This window comes from Filicampus tigris, chromosome 9, assembly GCF_054856515.1.
Source record: "Filicampus tigris isolate MCC_2025a chromosome 9, RoL_Ftig_1.0, whole genome shotgun sequence".
Classification (NCBI taxonomy): domain Eukaryota; kingdom Metazoa; phylum Chordata; class Actinopteri; order Syngnathiformes; family Syngnathidae; genus Filicampus; species Filicampus tigris.
This window is the reverse complement of record NC_141225.1, coordinates 9,005,483-9,027,403: the sequence shown is the minus strand read 5'-3', so window position 1 is coordinate 9,027,403 and position 21,921 is coordinate 9,005,483. Positions and strand designations below refer to the sequence as shown.

The following is a 21,921-nucleotide window of genomic DNA, read 5'->3' as shown; positions in this document are numbered from 1 at the left end:
TTTTATAAATCGAATAGTAGCGAGTGCTTGCTTCCTTTTTTTTAACATTACAAAACTTTTGTTTGTTTTTGAGGAAAGGCTGGAATGGATTAACTACATTTCCATTGATTTTAATGGTGAAAACTGATTTGAGATAACAACTGTTTCGAGTTACGTACAGTATTGTTATGTCAGTGCACAAAGTAAACCTTGAAACAGCCAATGTATGACTTCATAAGTATCCTCTGCATACTTTTTTTCCCCCCCTATTGTCATTAGGGTGTCATCTGCAGCCACCAGCCTGCAGCTGAGCCGTGGACTCTGCTGTCACAGTGGAACAGGTGGAGCGGGCTAACAGTCACAGCACACACACACACACACACACACACGAACAAACAGGGCTCAGACACTGGCCCATATGGTAGATCTCTGGAGCTGTTGCCCTCAACAGATCGGGGAGGGATGCAGAGAAGGCCGCAGGAGCAGGAGGCAGCAGAGGGAAGCGGGGTCGGTGGGGGTGGATGTGTGGGTGAAGGTGGGGGTGGGCTACCCCAACTGTCCGCTGTCTTTGGGGAATTGAGACATGCATATATGTGGCTGATTGAGCTGCGGGATGTTCGGCGGAGGGGGCCGCGGTCCGTTTTATCGCTGAGCACTTGAGAGCGCATAAACTAGTGCGTACGAAGATGTAGGACCACACAAGCAACACAAATAATTACATTGTGAGATTACATTTGTGACATTATGAGAATAATCTGGTATATTTAAAAAAAAGAAAGCCTTACAGTGTCATACATTTTTAAGAAATTTAAGTGGTAATAATTTGAGAATAAAGCAGAAACCATCCATTAATTTTGTAGACCACTGACTTCAGGCTTAGTGCATCTCACCGGTCAAAAGTTGTTTACATTATAGGATTATAGTCATAATAATATGTGAATAACTCGTTTTAAACATATCTTTATTCTTTGGCTTTAGACTCAACATGAGACTCTGACTTTTGCGTATACTTTTTTATGTTATCAATTTATTGCTTTACCTGTCTTTTTGTCTGATTTTTACTTCATGTACAGTTCTTGGTATGCAGCTGTGGTTGCCCCGCTGCTGAGAGAAATTTGAAACGAAAAACTCACTGTGGCATGGAAGTCTCACCGCAGCCCGAGTAAATGCTTCTCCTTTAGGACCCAGAAGCTATCAAAAAGCCTCACGGCAGCCAACGAGGAACGAAAGCCTCACCGTGGCCATAGACGATAGATGATTACATAGACGGAAAAAATGCTTATGCTTAGTCCGTCTATTTTTTAGGTTCCCGTCTATCGTTTATCACCTACAAAATGGACGTCCGTTATAGGCGGACACAGTAGATGGACCGGTCTGTCGGATAGGTGGAATGCCCAGCTCTGTACAGTATTATTTTTCCCTATCGGATTGAGATTGAATGGCAAATGGAGCCAATCCGTATTACGCATGTCTTCAAAGGCAATAAAAAAGACAAAAGTCAGTCCAGCAACAACTGACAATGTCCCACTGACCACATGTTAATGGTAGGCACACGCCATCACCGTAAGACCGCTAACGTCCTATTGACTAAGTAGAAATTTGTTTTCTATGAGTGGACAATGTATTCTTTGCGACTTCAATTCATGCTAGCTTTGTTCCAAAAAAAAAAAAAAAAAAGGGTCTGGTGTGAATGATAGGCTGCTGGCCACCTGCCGCTCAACATCACAAAGGCGAACAAGACTGACAGATGTACAGACTGGAGGTCAGATGGCGCACTTTGTCATAATGCTCAACATTATCACGCAGACACACACCACCCACAGCATTAATACTACTCACAAGTGCTCAGTTCAGCCAGCTCAGAAGATTGGCCCGTGTGGTTTGCTTTTGGTCTCAACAAGAGGTGTTAAAAGTGAGAGAACAACTGCACATCTACAATATACAGTTAGCTTTTTTTTTTTTTTTTAAATAAACAAATTGTAATCCATAACAAGTGTTTGGGATAGAGGGAGGATTAACACAGCCGCTGGTGATCTTTCAATCATTTTGTTGGAAAAAAAAAAAAAAATACAGTAAACACAAGCACAATCTAAGCCGACCTGCCGATAGCGCCAACTCACTCTACACACAAGCAGTGGCTCACGCTTTAGCCGGTTGGCCAACTTTACATCGTCATTTGCTCACTTCCACATCAGGCCAGACCTTCCTTTTAAAGTCACACACACATTCAAATTCACAGATACTACAGTGGAATGTGAGGATGGTGACTGCAAGTGAACAAAAATAATACCTGCACCTCACAATATGTTGGTATTATATGTGTGAAGCTTTCAAATAGTCATAAATAATAAATACTTGGTGATTATTTTGTCTATTATAGGGTTGGTCTGGAACATAACACCGATGATTAACGCGTGATGACTGTGCATCTGAAGTCATTTGGATATTTTGACAAAAGCCTGTCACGGGCATATTGTAAAGGAACGTAAGAACTGTTTTAAATGGCAAAAAAAAAAAGTCACCTTGAATGTGAAGAAAATGATAGGCGTAATATTGGTTAACTTCTTTTTACACTTACACAAGTTAAAATCGAAAAAAACATTGGATGTCCTGTTATAAATGTTTTTATGATGGCTACAGCTAGACTCTGAAACAAATTTGTTTTACAGTGATGATTTCCAATGGGGAAGAATTATCGTAAAATCCAAACCACCAACGTTCCACTGTATTTGTTTACAATGCACTTGACCTGAATAAATTCTAATACACCACTTTCATGCAGCATATGGTGGAAATAACATTATTTTGAGATAAACACCGGTGCGTTTAATCCCGCGACAGATTGCGGGGTATATTTTTTAAGGCACATTAAATGCACCTTTAATCTTATCTAATCTTGAAGCGATTATTCCATGTAATGTAAGACAGAGATGGTTAGAAAGATTAGTCTGCTCATACTGCATGTTCGAGCATTGGTGTTGGTTATCTTGTGCTTACCGTTGTTTGTTGTATTTTATCCATCCATCCATTTGTTTTAAATATATAGCACTTGTCCTCATTAGGGTTTGGTGTGAGCTGGAACCAATCCCAGCTGACTTTTGGCAACAGAAGCAGAGTGAACCCTGCACTGGTCGCCTGCCAAACGCAGTGTAACAGTAGGCCTATACATAAACAACCATTCACACCTATGGGCAATTTAGAGTGTTCAAGTAAACCTAACATGCGTGTTTTTGGAAGGTGAGGGAAGTCGAAGTCCCTGGAGACAACTCACGCAAGCACGTTGAGAACGTGAAAACTCACACAGGAGAACCTGAGCCGAGATGCAAAACTAGAATTGTGATGCAGACGTGCTAAAAAAACAACAACAACAAAAACAGTTTATTGTGAAGCAGTGCCGCGTTTCAACCACTAGATGGAAGCAGAGTATTAGTTATGAAGCTTATAAAACGCCTGCGTGGGCTAATGAAATCTGTTGGGCAGTTTTGTATTACTACAAAATATTAATTGAAAGCCACGTAAATATGTGATTTTATATGCTTTCTAATCAGTGGTCTAAACTTGAGCAAGGGTCGTCTACAGGCCACCCACAACTATTGTTGCAACTTTTGCTGCTAGTTCACCTGCTGTGAAACAGATGCAACACCAGCTGGCAGTCTCACGGATGCAACACTGTACATAGTACAGGACAATTGTATCATCTTGAATGACTTTTGACCTTTTCATGAAGACATGAATTGATTTATTTAAGGGTTTTTTTTTGCTACTCCATGTGACAACAATGGTGTCTTTCAGTCATGACGCTTCTCATTGCACAACAGCTGTAATGTTGGAATTGTTAGGGCTTCCACGTGATCATCGCACTTACTTTACACAAGACATGTGATGCATTTTTTCATAATTCAAAATAGTTAACGTGTTTTACTAACATGTCTATGACATGCTTGTGTCAAAATGTACAGAGAATCACACTGAACACCCTTGTTTGTTAGTCTGTTTTGAGGGGGTGGTCCTGCCTCAGGCAAAAGTTGTTAACCCCGCCCCCTCTAGGCATAACATTTATTACCATGACAGAGCTGATGGAGTGTATTTTCACAAATGTGCTAATACTCGTAGAGGCAGCACTTACCAAGTCGCTACGTTACACTAAATTAGTGTGTATACATCATCAAACAAACACAATTTTTATAAGTAGGCATCTTATAAAAGATCGACTTGGTGGTTTGATTTGACAATTTCTTAGAGACCCAACTATTTGCCTAAAAGCAATTGGAAAAAAAGTCAAAAGTCAATTTTCAGATCAGCTCTGATGTCATATGCTGCTCACAGCCAGTCAGAAAGAACCATAGTGCAATATTAAGCATTAAACCCTCGCGGAAGGAGACGAACTCTGATCTGCTTGTTTACACTCCACTCACAATGGCAGATAATTATCTGATTTCGATCCACATGACGTTTGGAAGACGCCTGATTCTGTTAGCATGTGTTTTTTCCCCTTCTGTACACTTCCATGATCATTGATCCAATTATTGGCATTATGTCACTTGAGCCATCCATTGTGACTCCAGCTCGAGTTTAAAAAACTGGTATGGATCTGGGTACTAGTCTGACATTATCCTAAACGTTCTCTGTCTAGACTAGAGCTAAAACAGTGATTCCCAACCAGTGTGCTGTGGGATATTATCCAATTTGACTTAATTGGTCTGAACTCTAAAAACTATTTATTTGCTAAAAACAACGGATCTTTTTAATGAAATATCTATGCCAGTGACATGGTGACAGGCAGAACAATAAAATATTCTTTCAATAGAGGTCGAAGATACACAATTACTGTAATATGTGCACAGTGAACTCCCGCTTGAAGTGAAGTGAGGAGCTTCATTTTAGACAAACATAGTACTTTGTCACCATCTTGTGGCATCTATAGGCCTGTACAGTACAATTTAAACCTTTTTTTTGTGGACATCAATTACTTTTTTCCGGCAGTGCTTGGTTCCACTTTTGTGCCAATTTTTGTTTGGTGGTGTAATGCCCCCAGCACCACCCCCCCACCCCCCGTCTTGTCCCAATAAGGTTTGGGAAATCTTGATCTCGACATACAATGGAAACATAATAGCAGGCTGTGTGTGTATCTTTGTGCTGCTGATTAAAATGTGTTTCTTCATTGGCATTTGGGCTGCAGCTGTTCTTTCCAGCATGTCTGAGGGAATTGCAGTTTGCATTTACACAGTATGTGAGCAAGAAGCACCACATTTGAACTGGATTGTGTTACAGTCAGTGTGGAATGGTGTCACTCTCAATTAACTTTAATTCTTATTACTAGTGGATAAGCCTCTTTGGAGGACAACATACTGCGAGGGCGGGCGACCGTGCATGAGGGAGTTGTGTGAGCATGCATGCGTGCATGTGCATGTGTTTGAGTGCGTGTGAGTGTGTGTGCCCCCTACCCCAGCCCTCCATATCTCTCCACAGGACCGCCAGCCCCGTCTAGAGTTATTCCAGGAATGCGATGAACATGGCGGCCGCGATGAAGGCGCAGAAAACGGGACTGCTGGAGCTCCGGGTGACCGTGGACCGCTGGACCCGAGTGCTGGCCACGCTCACCGAGGACACGCTGATGGTCAACCCCGGCGAAGGCGCCGACGAGACGGCCAAACCCAATCCGAATCCCGCGGGGGCGATCAACGGAGATCCCCCCAACCTCAGCTCGTGTCCTGTCCCGGAGACCATCACTAACGTGAAGCGCACGGTGCGAGTCACCAAGCAAGATGTCGGAGGACTCGGGATCAGTATTAAAGGTGAGATCAACTTTTTCGCGACGGACTCAAATGCGGCGTGGCGACGTCGCGTCCAAAACGCCGCGAGTCGAGTTGGAGTTCAACTTTTTGTCACCGAGCGTGGAAAACGTGATTGATTAACTTCTGGATGCAGTGTCGCTGGTTTCTCGAATGAAAGCAGCTCGATTTTGTTTTTGGCACATTCTGGAATGTTCAACGAACTTGTTGTGTGGTCCAAAAGTTGACAGCCGCCATGCTTTATTTGCCTCAGCAGGGAGCCTCTTGGTATCATTATCTGAAACTAGGATATATATATATATATATATATATATATATATATATATATATATATATATATATATATATATATATATATATATATATATATATATTCTTTTTTTTAACACTGCGTAGCCTCTGGGGTGTTTTTTTCATAACAGCTCTGTCAAATTACAGTTGTTATTTATTTATTGTTTATTTTTGTATTGATTATATCATTATGTGGAGTTGTCTATCCATCTCTATCTATCTATCGATCTATCTTATCCATCTATCTATCTATCTATCTATCTATCTATCTATCTATCTATCTATCTATCTATCTATCTATCTATCGGTCGATCCATCGATCGGTCGGTTGGTTGGTCTGTCTGATATGTTAGTTTACAGGCTGATTCTTGATTGTTAAAATGTATATATATATATATATATATATATATATATATATATATATATATATATATATATATATATATATATATATATATATTTTCTGCGGTTTTAATCCAAAGTAGCACTTTTCAATAACACTTTTAATCATTAAGATTTGCTTAGCTTAGCTTTGCCTAGCTTTGAGTAAAGTTAAATGTTAGTATAATGTCCTGAAATTTAAGACCTTTTTACTTTAAGGCCAAATAAAAAAATATTTTAATCCAAACAACCTTATTTAGTCAAATTGTACAATTTATCACCTACAAATGTTTTGGCTAGCATGTTAGCATTAGAGTTGGCTAACATATTAGCATTGATTATCTATCTATCTATCGATATATTTAGCCATCCATTAGCTATCCATTCATAGCTGAGAATAACTAAGGTCTGTGTATCTTATGTTATCTTAAATGTTAGTTTTACTTGCTGACTCCTGACAATTTGTAATGTTTCACCATAGTAAGGAAATAACTGATTTGAGTAAAACACCTATTTCAGTAACTTTCATACATTAACCTCTGCTCTTTCGCTTAGTCTGTATGGACAGATCTAGCCGACCGTCTACACATATTATCTATACCAAATATCTACAGTATATGAATGAATGATGACTAATAGTAGGCTATTACTTTAAAATTGGTGCAGTGCTTACTAAAGCAATATGTGATTGGTTGCTCCCAATGGGACAAAACAGCAACCTCCCCATATCTAACATCAATCTTACGTAACTGTGATGTGTATTCAAAACAGCGTGGCGGCTGTTTGAAAGCCTTTTGCAATCCTGTTTACATGACCCCAGCTGGCATCTCGGTAGGAAGGACACTTTGTTGGGCAGTTAAAGTTATGTAAATAAAGTGGTTAGAGATCATGCTGTGGTTGGATTTTTCTAAATGCAAACAAAATTTGAAAGTAGCGGCACTAACCGGGCATTCTGGACGCCCAAACTGTTCCATAATGTGTGTTTCCGTTCCATCCCCGCTAATATGGTTATCATTAATACCAGAACTTTTTCTTGGGGAGTTTTGCATGGAAATACCCAGGTCTAGGCATTGCGTCCGAGGGATGGAATGGTCCGGGCGTCCGTCCTGGTCGGACGGAGGACGAGAACTCTTTTAAAAAACTAAGCAAGGACGGAGGTAGGTTTTCATCCGTCCTTCTAATCGTCCCTAACCGGGTCAAGTCCTGGCTGACATGTTGTGTTGGGTTCTTCCCAGTAGTCACATTGCGCATGTATTTTCTGCCCTATAGCGGTTCAACACATGCAATATGATGGATAATGCCACACGAGTCAAGACGCCATTTCATTGACTGACAGAAACACGCCCAGCCTGTCTTGTGTGTGTAATCCGGGATAGAAATTTGCTCTTGTTAACTAACTGTTAACATTCAGTACCTTATCCCTTTGTATGCAAAGTATGTCCTTGTGTGGGACATCTTTAACCCGTAAAAATCTCTCCCAGCTTATACATTTAAACCACCCAGAAGTGGAAGTCTTTGTTTCCTTCTTAAAATAACCTTTTGTTATTTTGCAATAATTATTTATAAAAAACTGAAAATGTCTTGCGTTAAAACGAAAAACTTTTGCAATAAAACGCAACAGTATTGTGTTATTACCTAATCTTAAATATTCTCCTGATGTCCCCTGGCTTGTTCCAGTCGGCATCATCATCATCTTCATCACATCATGACGGTCTTGTGTTGCAGCTAAATGCTATCTTGGTTAAAGAGTTGTAAACAATTCAATCCACTCACGATACTCCCAGCCGGTAAGTAGATGTGCATAGGAACTTAGCCAGCTAATGATCTTTAATTAATGTTTATGAGTGCACAGAGTTTTTTTTTTTGTTTTTGGTTTTTGCTGGGCGGAGGGTAATGGAAGGATGGAAGCGCTTTAAAAGCACGAGGATGTAAGGATGGAAGCGCTTTAAAAGGACGAGGACGGACGGGGTTGGAGGATGATCATTTTTATGAATAAGGTCGTAGGGACGAGGACGGAAAGGTACCCAGGTCGCGTACGGAGGACAGAGGATGGACCGTCAAAAAGGGTAAAGTTTCCAGCTTTGTTTTACACAGAGATCCTGTAAAATCACATTCGTGACATATGACCTAACAAAGGCGGGTTATTCCCAACTATTTGTGCTTTCACACAGTGACACGGCATCCCGCAACAAGAAAATGAAATGTGTGAGCTCATTGACTGGGAGATAAGGCTCAGGTGCTATATTTCATGCCTTTCAGGCTTTTCACCGTACACACAGGAATTTCTGTTATGGAATTGATTCTACCTGAGAAAAATTAAAAGCTTGACTTTGTCCCTGCATTCAGAAAGGAGTGTTGATTTTAAACTCACAAAACTACAACATCAAAATTGATGGTGTAATAGATGAGCAGGCCTTTTACACAGGACTTAAAAATAAATGTACCCTATTAGCTACGTACACTTTGCACATCTGACAAAGACTCTCCGTAACAACCCAGGTTAAACTTAGCTCCGCTGCAACATAAAAAGCTTGTCTCTCAATCGATGTATCACTTCAATTTGGACCAACCGCACTACTTTCTTGTTTAGATAGGCCTTTTGCACCATCTTATGGTGCCATTGTATTTCGCAACGAGCACAAAAAACTTGAATAAGTAAGATTAAGATCAAGACAAAATTGCGGATAGGTTAAAAAAATGTGAATTGTTTTGCTGAATTTAAGAGTGAACTGCGTATGTGCAGGGGATTCCAGTACATTCCAATTGCAACAGATGACCCAGTATATCTGCTTTTGTCTTTAACACAGAAATCGGCATCTTGCATTAAAAAAAAAAAAAAACAGGGCCTTAGACTTGAGAGTTATTTCAGTTGTCTTATTTCAGGTGTCCCTGTCCCACTACCCCTGAAGGTGTGAAATTTGCCAGGTTGACTTTGTCTGCGCAGCGCGGAAATAAGGCCCAAAAATATCAGCTTTTCTAGACATGTCTTTTTTTAGTTTGCAATATGCACATGATGACTAGTCATTGGGGGTTGTTGCACCTCATTATAGTTGACACTAACATGTTTATTTCATCTCTGCGTCTTTCCATCACCCTGACAACAATGGAGCCTCTAATGGCAAAACTGTAATGTCCATCTCAGTGAACATGGCATGGCTGTAGAGCCACACGGCTTGTTATTAAAACTAAATGATTGCCGGCACCGTGCTGGCTTGATGTTGTTGTTAAGATGCGGCTTGCTTGGAAGGAAAAGATGAAGGAGGGTGGGAGACAACAGAAAGCAAAAGTGAAAAAGATAAGTGGCAAGATGTGGGTCTGCTGACACCACAGCGAGTGAACAGCTGAGCGGAGCCGCCGGTAGTTGTCATTGGTCAGAGATGGAAGCTATGTGTCAGGGAGTGGACCACCCGTGTTAATTTTAGGGTGCCCACCCTGGCGTTTAGAAAGCGTGGAGACAGTCAACCTTCACTCGCCTCTGTCTAATTTAAGCAGAGAGCAAAGTTGCAGGTCTCCAGATAGTGTCTGGTCAGAGAGAAGTCTGGTCACCGTAGGCCTGGGTTAAGCCTTTTTTTTTTTTTTTTGAACAGGTAGTCATTTGTATTTTACACTAAACAAGGTTTAATGATGGAAGCAATTGTTTCTTTGAGACAAACCTATAAACATACTTTGTATTAGTTTGGAAATCAACATTGGGCATACAATTTATGATTTTAAAAGTATATAGACCAGGGGTCACCAACCTTTTTGAAATGGAGAGCTACTCCTTGGCTACTGATTAGTGTCAAGGGTTACCGGTAGATGTATCCAAATGCATCCATAAATCCACAATTAATTCATCATCAAAGTAACCGACAACTATTTTGAAAATTGATTAATCGGTTCGAGTCATTGTTTACCCTTAAAAATGTCGATATCCTCTGATTTCAGCCTCACAAATTCTCTGTGCAGTATTTTGAGTTTCTAATTGCTACAGCAACCTGCGGCCGAAATGTGAAATTGCACACGCCTTTCTTCCAAGCACGATGCACAATATATTCACTTCTTACCTTTGGGGTAGAAAGAAGGCCATTTGTGCATCGCTTTTCAAGCCCAAGTCCAATCTCAGTACTCTCGACCGCTCCAATGCGAAACTGATGTTTATCCGAGTTCTTGCCCAGCATTGGTCACTAGCAAGTTTCAATCTTTTTTTTTTCACTTGTCATGGTTTTCCTTTTTTTTTGGCTTCCATTGAAAAAATGTGTTTATCTTGGGCATGCTACATATAGTAGAATCCATTATGGCGAAATAATAGCTTCTGGTCATGACTCTGTGAGACAACGACGAGAACTCGCATGACGTCACATCCACAGAAAGAGTGTGGGAAATTCAAAACCGATTCCAGGCTGAAAATTATTTTTGAGAGGCTTGAAAGAATACCCATTGTGAACAGCTAATTTGTTAATCTGGTATTTATAAAATGTGTGAGTCATAAATGGTCAAATGAAAAGGCTATTGTAAAGATATTTTTGAGTTAAATCCCGTGGGAGTGCAGATTTAACTGTGTCTTGATTTGTGTTGAAAACTCAGAAATACACACTTTACATCATTGTGAATCCTGTTCACCAATTTTGAAATTATGACACAGGAGATTTTTTTGGTCCGACTAAACTCTCCTTACATGCCCATTTGGCTAACAATGCCTTGCTCGAAATTGAGCCTCTGAAATTGAACCTTTTTTTTGGGCAGTCGTTGCAAGTGAGAATTCAACCAAAAATGTTGAATGAATGATACAGTTCAGAAGTGATCCAAGCGCTAATCTACCTATGTCACCATTTGCGTCACTTGTACACCCCCCCCCTCGCCATCCCACATGTCGTACGAGCGACACTTTGCCAGCTTGGAGGTGCAGACGTGTACGTGACATAAGAAGACAGGGTGGGATGATGAAGGAATATGTGAGGATTAAGTGTTTGACTGATGGCTATGGGAAGAAATAATTGTGCACTCACTGTCGCATGCCTTCATAGATTTAAACGTATGTATGAGACAAAGGCCAAGCACAGTAAGAAGGCAGTCTTTTCGTTTCTGAGCTCTATCAATTACTTCCACGGTTTAATTGTAACTACAATCGTATTAATAATGTTTTTGCGGGTTTTGTTTTTTGTTGAAAATTGCCCTTACATCCTCCCTAAATGCACCTCATATTGACTGACTGCTCCTCTGGGCATCGCCTCATTTCTAATACTTAGTCATGCAGCAAATGGCTTGTCTGATGCCACCCAGGTCAATAGATGCGGAAACCATTCTGCCCAAAACTCGATTGGGAAAGTGCTCGACATGCATAGGAGGAGAAAGGCCATTGACTCCTAAATCCCGCATGGAGCAACCTTGTGCAAGACGTATTTGAAATTAATTGAATGCTTTTTTAGTCTTTTACAATAGATAATGACTGCCTCGCTGGGAGACTAGAGTTCAACCGCCAGCTGACATTAGTGACCATACTTTTCCAGTTGCTAACCCGCTCACCTTGATTTAATTAGTGTGGAAGGAAGACACATATGAAATAATATGAAGATTCCCTGGCGGCACGGTGGTCGACTGGTTAGCACGTCCGCCTCACAGTTCAGAGGTCGTGGGTTCGATCCCGGCTCCGGCCTCCCTGTGTGGAGTTTGCATGTTCTCCCCGTGCCTGCGTGGGTTTTCTCCGGGCACTCCGGTTTCCTCCCACATTCCAAAAACATGCATGGTAAGTTGATTGGATACTCTAAATTGCCCCTAGGTGTGATAGTGAGTGCGGATGTTTGTCTCTGTGTGCCCTGCGATTGGCTGGCAACCAGTTCAGGGTGTCCCCCGCCTACTGCCCAAAGACAGCTGGGATAGGCTCCAGCATGCCCCGCGACCCTTGTGAGGAGAAGCGGTACAGATAATGGATGGATGGATGAAGATTCCCCTCCTTGTGCTGTCCCCTTTAAATCATGCAAAATTTGTTATGGTTTTTTCTTTTGTGTGCTCCAGCTTCCTACTCGCATCCCAAAAACGTCATAGGTTAACTGAACTATTTTAAAGCGGAAGTCAACCCAAACATATTTTTTTCAAGAATATGTTCTCAGCAGGCCCACTAGAAACACGGCATTCGGATTAATTTAGCGTTTTTGGAGTATCAGTTAAGCAGCAAAATGCACTCGTTTTTAGCCATCTCTGGGATCGGCCATTTTGTCTTCTGTCGCCTGAAAATGACATCACAACTGCTCACAACCGACCAATCACGGCTGACCTGTTTTCTGAATCTGAGCCGTGATTGGTCGTCGTGAGCAGTTGTGATGTCTTTTTTCAGTCAACAGAAGAAAAAATGGCCGCCCCCAGAGATTGCTAAAAATGAGTGCGTTAACACTTATTCCACAAACGCAATATTTATCAGAATGCCCTGTTTCAACTAGTGGGCTTGCATAGAACATATTCTTGAAAAAAATATGTTTGCGTTGACTTTCCCTTTTAAAAGTTTTATGCACAATACCAATAGAACGTATGCATGCGAAGTGCAGGTATTATATTTGTTGACTTAGGGGCTACCATCCTCGAATATATAACAGCGGCTCACCTGTTTGCGGAAGCTGAGCCGTGATTGGTTGTTACCTGAGCGTTGTGTAACTGTGATGTCATTTTCAGTCGACAGCAAGTGACAAAATGGCCGCCCCCTGAGGTTCATAAAAACAGGTGGATTTTGCTGCTTAATACGTATTCCACAAACACACTATTAATCAGAGTATCAAGTTTAGACCAGTGAGGCAGCATAGAACATAGTATTTTAGTATATAGTATATAAAGTATTTTTTTCAAGAATATGTCCTATGCAAGCCCACTCGTTGAAACAAGGCATTCTGATACATATTGCGTTTGTGGAATAAGAGTTAATCCACTCGTTTTAGCCATCTCTGGCAGGGGCCATTTTGTCACTTTAGTCAACTGAAAATAACATCACAACTGCTCAGGGCTCAGGTAACGACCAATCACCGTAGTTTCAGAAAACAGGTCAGCCGTGATACCTGAGCCCTGAGCAGTTGTGATGTCATTTTCAGTCGACAGAGTGACAAAATGGCCGCCCCCTGAGCTAGCTAAAAACGGGTGAATTTTGCTGCTTAACTCATATTCCACAAACGCAATATTAATCAGAATGCTGTGTTTCAACTAGTGGGCCTCCTGGGAATATATTCTTGAAAAAATGTGTTTGGGTTGATTTCCCTTTACAGAAAATGTACAGTAGTTTCTTGTTAAATTTGTTTTATGAACCGTGCCATGCGGGCAACCAGTCCCACTGATGTTGACACCAGGCTCTTGCAAACCAAATGATGATGCGCATCCTGTCGTGCAGGTGGGAAGGAGAACAAAATGCCCATTCTCATCTCCAAGATTTTTAAGGGCTTGGCCGCCGACCAAACGGAGGCGCTTTATGTGGGCGACGCCATATTGTCAGTCAACGGCTGTGACTTACGGGAAGCCACGCACGACGAGGCCGTGCAGGCCCTGAAGAAGACTGGCAAGGAAGTCATACTTGAAGGTAAGACGTTTACACACATGGATAAGATTTACACAAACACTTCAGATGTAGTGCAACAATGCCCAAGTTCTTCTTCCGACCTTATCCATACTCTTTAATATGATTTAATACATTTTCCATAACGCTGGTTAGGGGCATGTATGATTATTTCTGTTCAATTCTTTTGACTCATACTTTGATCACACTTATCTTGATGCATTCAAATAATGAGCTTCCGTATAAAACCAGACTAAAGAATCAAACAGAATACAAATGAAGAGATGTGTTGCTGTTTGGAGGATGTAAAGTATTGTGTGATTGTGCCGTGCTGCACTTCAACAAAACATCTGCTCTGCCATGGAATGTTGACAGTGAGAATCAGCAGGTATTTTTTTTTTCATTATTTTTGCCGCCAGAGCTCATGTAGTGAAGTTTGAAATGGAATGGGAAAGTGACACACTTTGTAGAATTTTAAGTCTAAGATCAAAGTAAAAAGGGACTCAAATATTCATGAATGTTCCAGCATTTTCTAAATTCGTCATTGGCTTGAACTTCTAACTTTTACGTCCAATTGTAGACGAGTTTTAAAATGAAGCTTCAAGCATATCTCGTAGCATCACTACTGCTAGCTCATCTTCTAACTACATTGAGGTAGCAAAAACTTGTCCATACTGTGGCCAATAAATTGGGAGACACACGGTACAAACTCAACACAAGCTGTTGCTCCTCGGTGTTGGCCAACCACATTTGATTTGCCATCATTAATATTGAACATTTACGACTCTCAGGCCCAACCGTTTTCAGAACAGATTGGGGAGGAACAGGAATCACCCTTGCAACAACCCACGAGCGTGATAATGTTTTAGAGACAACTGACAATTGGGCCTTTGCTGATTTTGATCAAAACAGGTTGAAATGCTTGAATTTGTTCCAATTATTGGTGTGTGTGTACCCCGCGGCCGTCAACATTTTAATACTGTCAATAATTCTGCAGTAACTACGCACTAAAGTATCAGACAACAAGTCTAAGCCAGGTTTTCTTAAAGTGTGGTACCTTGGCGCCCTCTAGTGGCATGTGAAAGAATCTTTGAATTAAATGTTCAAACTGTGCATAATACAGGGTGTTTGATAAGTCTATGCCACTTTATGTTACCTTATACAGTACCTTAATGACTGTTGAAGATATGAAAACCCAATTTATATATCCTGGAAGCTATTCATCTCAAGTTTTGTAGAAAAACCCCCCACAAAAAGAACCAATCACGGCTGACCTGTTTTCTGAAACCAAGTCGTGATTGGTCATTACCTGAGCCCCGACCAGCTGTTATGTCATTTTCAGTTGACAGAAGTGACAAAATGGCCCCTGCCAGAGATGGCTAAAAATGGGTGGGTTAACTCTGATTCCACAAACGCAATATTTATCAGAATGCCTTGTTTCAATTAGTGGGCCTGCTGGGAACATATTACAGGGAAACTTCCTGTATTCATCTGTCCATTATCTGTACCGCTTATCTGGTTTAAATGTTATCTCACCACAGCGCATTTGTTGGATTCAGTTCAGTTGTATTTCACTTTTAAGTACAACACGTCTGTATTTAATTTTTAATGTTTGTTATGGTGCAATTTCTAGTTGTGTTATAACGATGGCTAGATATGTAAATTCCCCCATGTTTGTTTGCGCATTAGCAAACCTGCTGGTGAGTTTTGTTGACTTCAGCCAGAGGAGCAGAGCTGCAGACAGGGGAGCTCAGTGCTCCTGCCTTACTTGTCCACAGTCAAGCAGAAAAGTGTTGATAGCGGACAGCTCAAGCGGTGCTGTTCTGTGATCTGTCAAGTCAGGATTGTTTTCGGGCAGGCTCCGCCTTCAGTAGAGCAGCAAGGAGACCAAAGAGACCAGCACGCTCATGGTGGGAAAGGGTGCACTACCTTCTTTTTTTTAACATAACACACTTATTTTTGCTTGAGTTACATGATTGTATTTGCAAAGAGGAGAGAAAATTTATTTATTTATGTGCGGGACAGGAAGATTGAATAGAATTGTCATTCATCCATTACAACCCCAAGACACACCAACCCCCCCCCAAAAAAAAATTCCTGTGTTTTTTAGCTTGAATATAGGTTTGTAAGGATTGCTACACCCGGAATGCGTAACTGGCGGGAAGGTGCTTTTTACACACAGGAAAAGATGGCTCTGTAGTTTGCAATGCAGTGGTAGTGACTGAAGCAGTTTCACGTTCCCATCACGGTTTCTCAGTCCAATTACAAGAAGTGGATACTAATGATAGGAATTGGACATACTTTTCTGATAAGTAATCCTGGGGCACAACGTACTTGAAAACTCACAGTTTTTTTTTTTCTCAAGCAAGTCCAACTTTGAAATTTCACCAAGCCAACCTCCGGGGCAGCTGCATATACCGAAATTGACGCTCTCGAAGCGGCCATTTGCACCACGACGCGGAGCATCTCTGGCCGGATAGAATTAGCGCTCGCCCCGCTACGGTTGCGTGAACGGCAGGTGACTGCGATGCGGTGGAGCTCCTCGGCTGCCTGATTGGCGATGACCCGTGATCTTGAGTTCCGGTTAGAAGATAATTTCATATGGCTAACGCTAATTGCTGCACTGATGCTGCAATGGTGTTAGCCTGTTAGCTGCGGGGGGCTAATGGCTGCCCCGATGGATGCCCATTTTGCTGACGATTGAGACGAATGACGGAACACCTTTTAAAATAGACGGACTGACGAATGGCGGAAGTAGGTTTTCATCTGTACATGTAATCGTCACTAAATGCCCGTGACGGCCCGTCAGTCCGTCACTGACGGATCGTAGTCCGTCATTTGCGGACGCCCGTTTTTCGGATGTTTTTTTGCGGACTAACTGATGGACTAAAATCAGGGACTGACTGACGGATTGACGGACTGACAATCACAATTCGGTTCGTCATGAAAAACGACGGACTCACGAATGACGGATGGATGACAAATGATGGACTAGCAACATTTTGTAAAATGCCCAACTCTGTTGATAATGTATTTTCTTCATAGGAGTTCACATTTAATGTCAACTTTCTTTCCTACACGTGTATGACCAATAAGAATCATAAAATGTTATGTCCTAAAATATGGTATTTTAGAGACATCAGTCAAACATGTTACAAATGAGCACTCAAATGACATAAATTATCTTAACACATGTACCATCCTTTACCCCTCCGAGCCAGACTTGTAAATACATTGTTGCATAAACACTGGCTGTTCTTTACTAAGTACATACATATAGAGTTAAAACGTGAAACTCTTTCTTCCTCCATTCTCCCCAAACCTCTCACCATGAATAGGAAAGTGTGCATGTTGTCAATCAGACTTCTTGAAAGAAAATCAAACTTACGGACATTCCATACCGTTCCCATTCCCAAGCGGGTGCCCTCTTGCCCTCTGCGTTGCCATCTCGTCCTGTCTGACTGTATATCAAGATGTGATGGCATAATCAATGTGTGTTTGTATGTGAGAGTAACAACAGTCAACACCTGAGAGGGTGAGATAAATATAAAACACCAGATGAAATCCACAGCTGCCTTCATTTCCTCCCAGTTATAGTTACAACCTTGTGTGTGTGTGTGCTTGTGTGTGTTTTGTTTGTAACAATGACAATGCATTTTGCTTGATAGTTAGTTGCTTGAATGTTATTTTGAAACCCTAAGCATGACTTGGAGCCCGACGTTAAAACAGAAACTCTGACTTAAGAACCCAGCCCAAGCTTGAAAGCCTAATATGAAACCCTAACCCTGGTTGATACTGTACCTTTGAACCAGTAACATTGGCTTTGACACCCTACATTAAATCCCTCACCTTGGCTTGAAACCCAATTTTAAAAATGTATCGCTGACTCGACACCCTACTTTGAAACTTTAACCCTGGTTTAAAACCTTAGTTTGGAATCTCAACCCTGGCTTTAAACCCCACCCTAGCATGGAACCCTACTTGGAGCACACAACCCTGACTTTGACACCCTACTTTGTAACCCCAACCCTAACTTGAGACCCTACTTTGAAGCCCAGCCCTGGCTTGTAACCCCACCTTGAAACCCTCGCCCTAGCTGAAAGCAGACTTTGAAACCCTAACCCCAATTTGAAACTGACTTTGCCCTGGCAGGAATCCCTACTGCGAAACACCAACCCTGACATGAACCGACTCTAGTTTGAAACCCTTCTTCTTACCCCCAACGGCGCCCCATTTTGAAACCCCAATGCTGATTTGAAATCCCACTTTTAAAACCCTGTTCCTTGTATAAAACTCTACTTGCAGCCCCTAACCCTGGCTTTGACATCCTACTTTGAATTCCTAACCCTAATTCGAAACTGTACTTTGAACCACTAACCTGGGCCTAAAATCCCAACCTTGCAACCCCAACCCTGAAACCCTACTTTAATACCCAAATTTGAAACCACAAATCTGACTTGAAACCCAACTTTGGACCCCAGCCAAACCTATTGAATATTTCATTCCAAAGTTAAAACTGCGAAAAGCAACCTCTGTGCATGAACATTACCTGACTGTTGGTTTCACTTTCCACACCGCGTGTTTTGCCTTCCTGCCAAATTGGTTTCCGTTGTCTAGCGGTTAGTATTTTCAAACAGGGCTGCACCAGCATGCATTCATTTAGGCGCTACAAGAGAGTCATATAAAACATTCTTACAGTGTACACAACTCTGGCGTGGACTTAAGCTCAGTACCAAGTTACTTGTGCAGAGTTTGCAGAGCTGCTTCCCTCTGCCAGGACATTTCTGGACACAGCTGGTTCTCTCTCCCATGTCCTTTTCATCACTGGCCCGTGACTCACTGCACACACACTATCACACACATGGATTAAGCAGACTTAGTTATGGAAGCGCCGCAGTGGAGGTCTTTCCATTGTTATAGTAACTTTTACTGGCAGGCAGGGAACATGTTTTAGATGTTATGTCAGCTGCATCGGGCCATCCAGTCTGTGCAATAGCAATTAGGCTGCTGCTCACTGTGTAGTCTTGAACTGTTGCCTGAATGACATCATCTATTGTCGCATGCATTTGGGAAAATAGCTTTAATGCCAAGGGAAAGCAAAGAAATGTTCCGTGGAACCGTCCCAAAATTCATACAATTTGGAGTTCAACCAAAATGTTCTGGAAAAATATGTCTCCAAATGCACAGTGGAATTAGTGTTTGGCATGTCTGCCTCACAGTCCTGAAGGTCAGTGTTTGAGTATCGTCTCTGGCCTGCCTGAAGGAGTTTGCATGTTCTCACCATGATTTTATGGATTTTCTCTGGGGACTCCAGCTTTCCCCCACATTCCAAACTCACTCATGTCAGGTTAAGTGGAAACTGTAAACCAGTGGTTTAGTTTAAGTACTTAATAGTGAAAGTATTTAACTCTCAAAGTACCAACATCGTTCTCAATATTAAAATACAATAGTGAGGATCACAAAAGTGTCCATCACAAAGTAAGGTTTTTAACGTTATTTTAAGGAGGGTTGGGCAAGTTCTGACACCAGTATCGGGCCGATACTAGCCTTATTTCAAGGTATCGGGTTCTCTTGATGGAGGCGAATACCAGTGCTGGCTGCCCTCTTTCAGCCAATTTACTAACAGGAACTAATAAGCATGCATGGCTGCCAGAATGATTTTCTCAGTAAGCTATCCATGGCATGTCAATCCTCTCATATGCCCATTTTAAGGTTTATATTGATGTTTTGTGTTTGTATGTTTTGTCACTGTCACATGTCACAGACACAACCTAAAGTCATGGTCTGCTGTTAAAAAAACACACAATCTACTAGTAACACAAATATATTTGAGAGAAAAGTAATGTCCTTATAACTTCATTAGTGAAATGTATTGCGCCATGCAATGCATTCTGGGAACCAAGTGCCTTTACTGTAGAGTCCATGGCGACGTTAAACGTTCAAAGTGTCGCCGCTATTTATAACTTATTTTCAATGTTTGTGTGTTACTTTCAATGTCGCAGAGCTGTGCTGGCCTGCTACTTATCACGGCAGTCGCAGGGCTCATTCTTTTGTAACAAGGTAATAGCTTGCTGATCACTGAAGTGTATTGGGCTAAAAAAAAGTGGCATCGAACATCCCTAATTTTAAGCCACTGTTACATAATGCAAAAACATATTGAACTTAAACTTGAACTGAATTCTACTTGGGCAAGGATTATTTCCCATACCACTGAAGGTAGCGCCGTGTACCACTAGTTGGACCCAATACTTTGTAAATCACTTCTGTAAAATGTGCAAATGGTTAGCTGTGGTTATTGTTCCAGTCCATCCAACCGTCATAGATTCCCTGCCTCGGCTGGACTCTGTGTTGATTACCAAATCATCAACAGGTTCAACACTTACAATTGTAAATCATTCTTGACTGACCCCACACCACAGGTTAATCCATTCATCCATTTTCCGAATTGCTTAACCTCGAAATGGTCTCCAAAGATAATCTTTTAGAGTCATACAATAATCATCCCTTTGTTGACTTTGATGGAAACGGTGGTTAAATTATGACGTTTTTGAAATAGCTGCGTCCCATTTTACTCAGCCCGTTAATTAAGCACAAATGTGTGGCTATTCGGGTAGTCCTTTAATAATTGCATGTTCTTTTCATGTTTTTGTGCACATTGGCACCCGTTTGTTCTTTTTTGGCTCCTGTCAGTGGCTAATTGAGCATATTCAATCAGTGGATGAGGCCTTCTGTGAGAGAAAACAGCCCAATTTGTCGGTCAGTTTCAGGGGACGACTGCATGAGAACACAAATGGCAGCTTTGTTACATCCTAAGTGCTTGGCCTTGAGCCATGTTCTGCTTGATTTTACTATGCTGACAGTGTCATATCATGGAGCAGATGGATGCAAACAAAATCGCACCAACTGTGATCATTAAGCACATAAATACCATTTTACAAGAGTGTGAAAATTCCGTGTGCGCAAGCATTGATGTGTTTGGCCAATGCCTGGGGTGCGATTCGATTTTGAGGACGTTCATCTGTGCCTGTGACGCTTTGTCAGCACTCTCAACAGGCGCTAACACCAAATATAATCTCTCACTGTCTGTTTCTTTGCCACACACACTTGCACACCTGCATCTGGTCTTTTGACTGTCTGCAATATAGCCATGCTTGAACCACTGCAAATACAGTACTGCATGTAAGAAAATCAGTGCTGTCCAGTGAAATAAGTCACAGTTTGAAATCTTTCTTCTTGAGATGTGGCTGTTTATTACAAGACGTGCTCTGTTTCACCTTGGCTTCTTGCCATTCTGTTTCTGATGTCAGCCAATGAGCAACTAGTAATGCATCTAGCTCTGCAATTTGGCAATCTGCAACCCAACAGCAACTCACCGGAAACTACTCGGATCACCAAAGGATCGGGGCGGAGCTAGAACGTGGCTGATGGGTGGGCCTGGAAAATTCAGGGTGGGCCTAAATATTTCTCTGACTGAGCACAATCCTCCGGTCCCGACACATCGTATATTCAAATAAAATGACAAACTGAATAATAATAGAATAATCATTTCCTATAAATTTTTAACTACATATTTTTTTCCAGCCCACCCAGGCCCACCCACGGCTCCGCCCCTGCCACAGATGCCATTTCTATTGACACATTTCTGCTGACATTACCAGGTACAGGTGGTTCAGAATATGTTGTCACGTGTCACAGCACAAGAAGGCAAGCTCAGTTAACTAGTGTATGTACTTACATTTTTTAAAATTGTTTTACTTTGATGGCCCATAAGTGTTTTTATAGAAACACTACTGCGCTAGTGTACCGTATTTTCCGGACTATACGTCACAGTTTTTTTCATGGTTTGGCCGGGGGTGCGACTTATACTCTAGAGTGACTTATGTGTCAAATTATTAACACATTATATTGTATCTCTTTCCTTTTCAACGTCGGAAAACAATACACCAAACAACCACAGGAGTGCGTTCT

General features: G+C 41.5%; 1 protein-coding gene across 1 annotated transcript in view; it reads left to right on the top strand.

Moving 5' to 3' along the window:
- The first annotated feature begins 5,367 nt into the window (after nt 1-5,367).
- snta1 (syntrophin, alpha 1) overlaps nt 5,368-21,921 on the top strand; it is a 35,182-nt gene continuing 18,628 nt past the window's right edge. The window contains exons 1-2 of the mRNA XM_086041826.1: nt 5,368-5,774; nt 13,792-13,977. Of these exons, the coding sequence (XP_085897952.1) occupies nt 5,486-5,774; nt 13,792-13,977 (475 nt within the window). The 5' untranslated portion in view covers nt 5,368-5,485. The remainder of the gene's footprint in view (nt 5,775-13,791; nt 13,978-21,921) is intronic.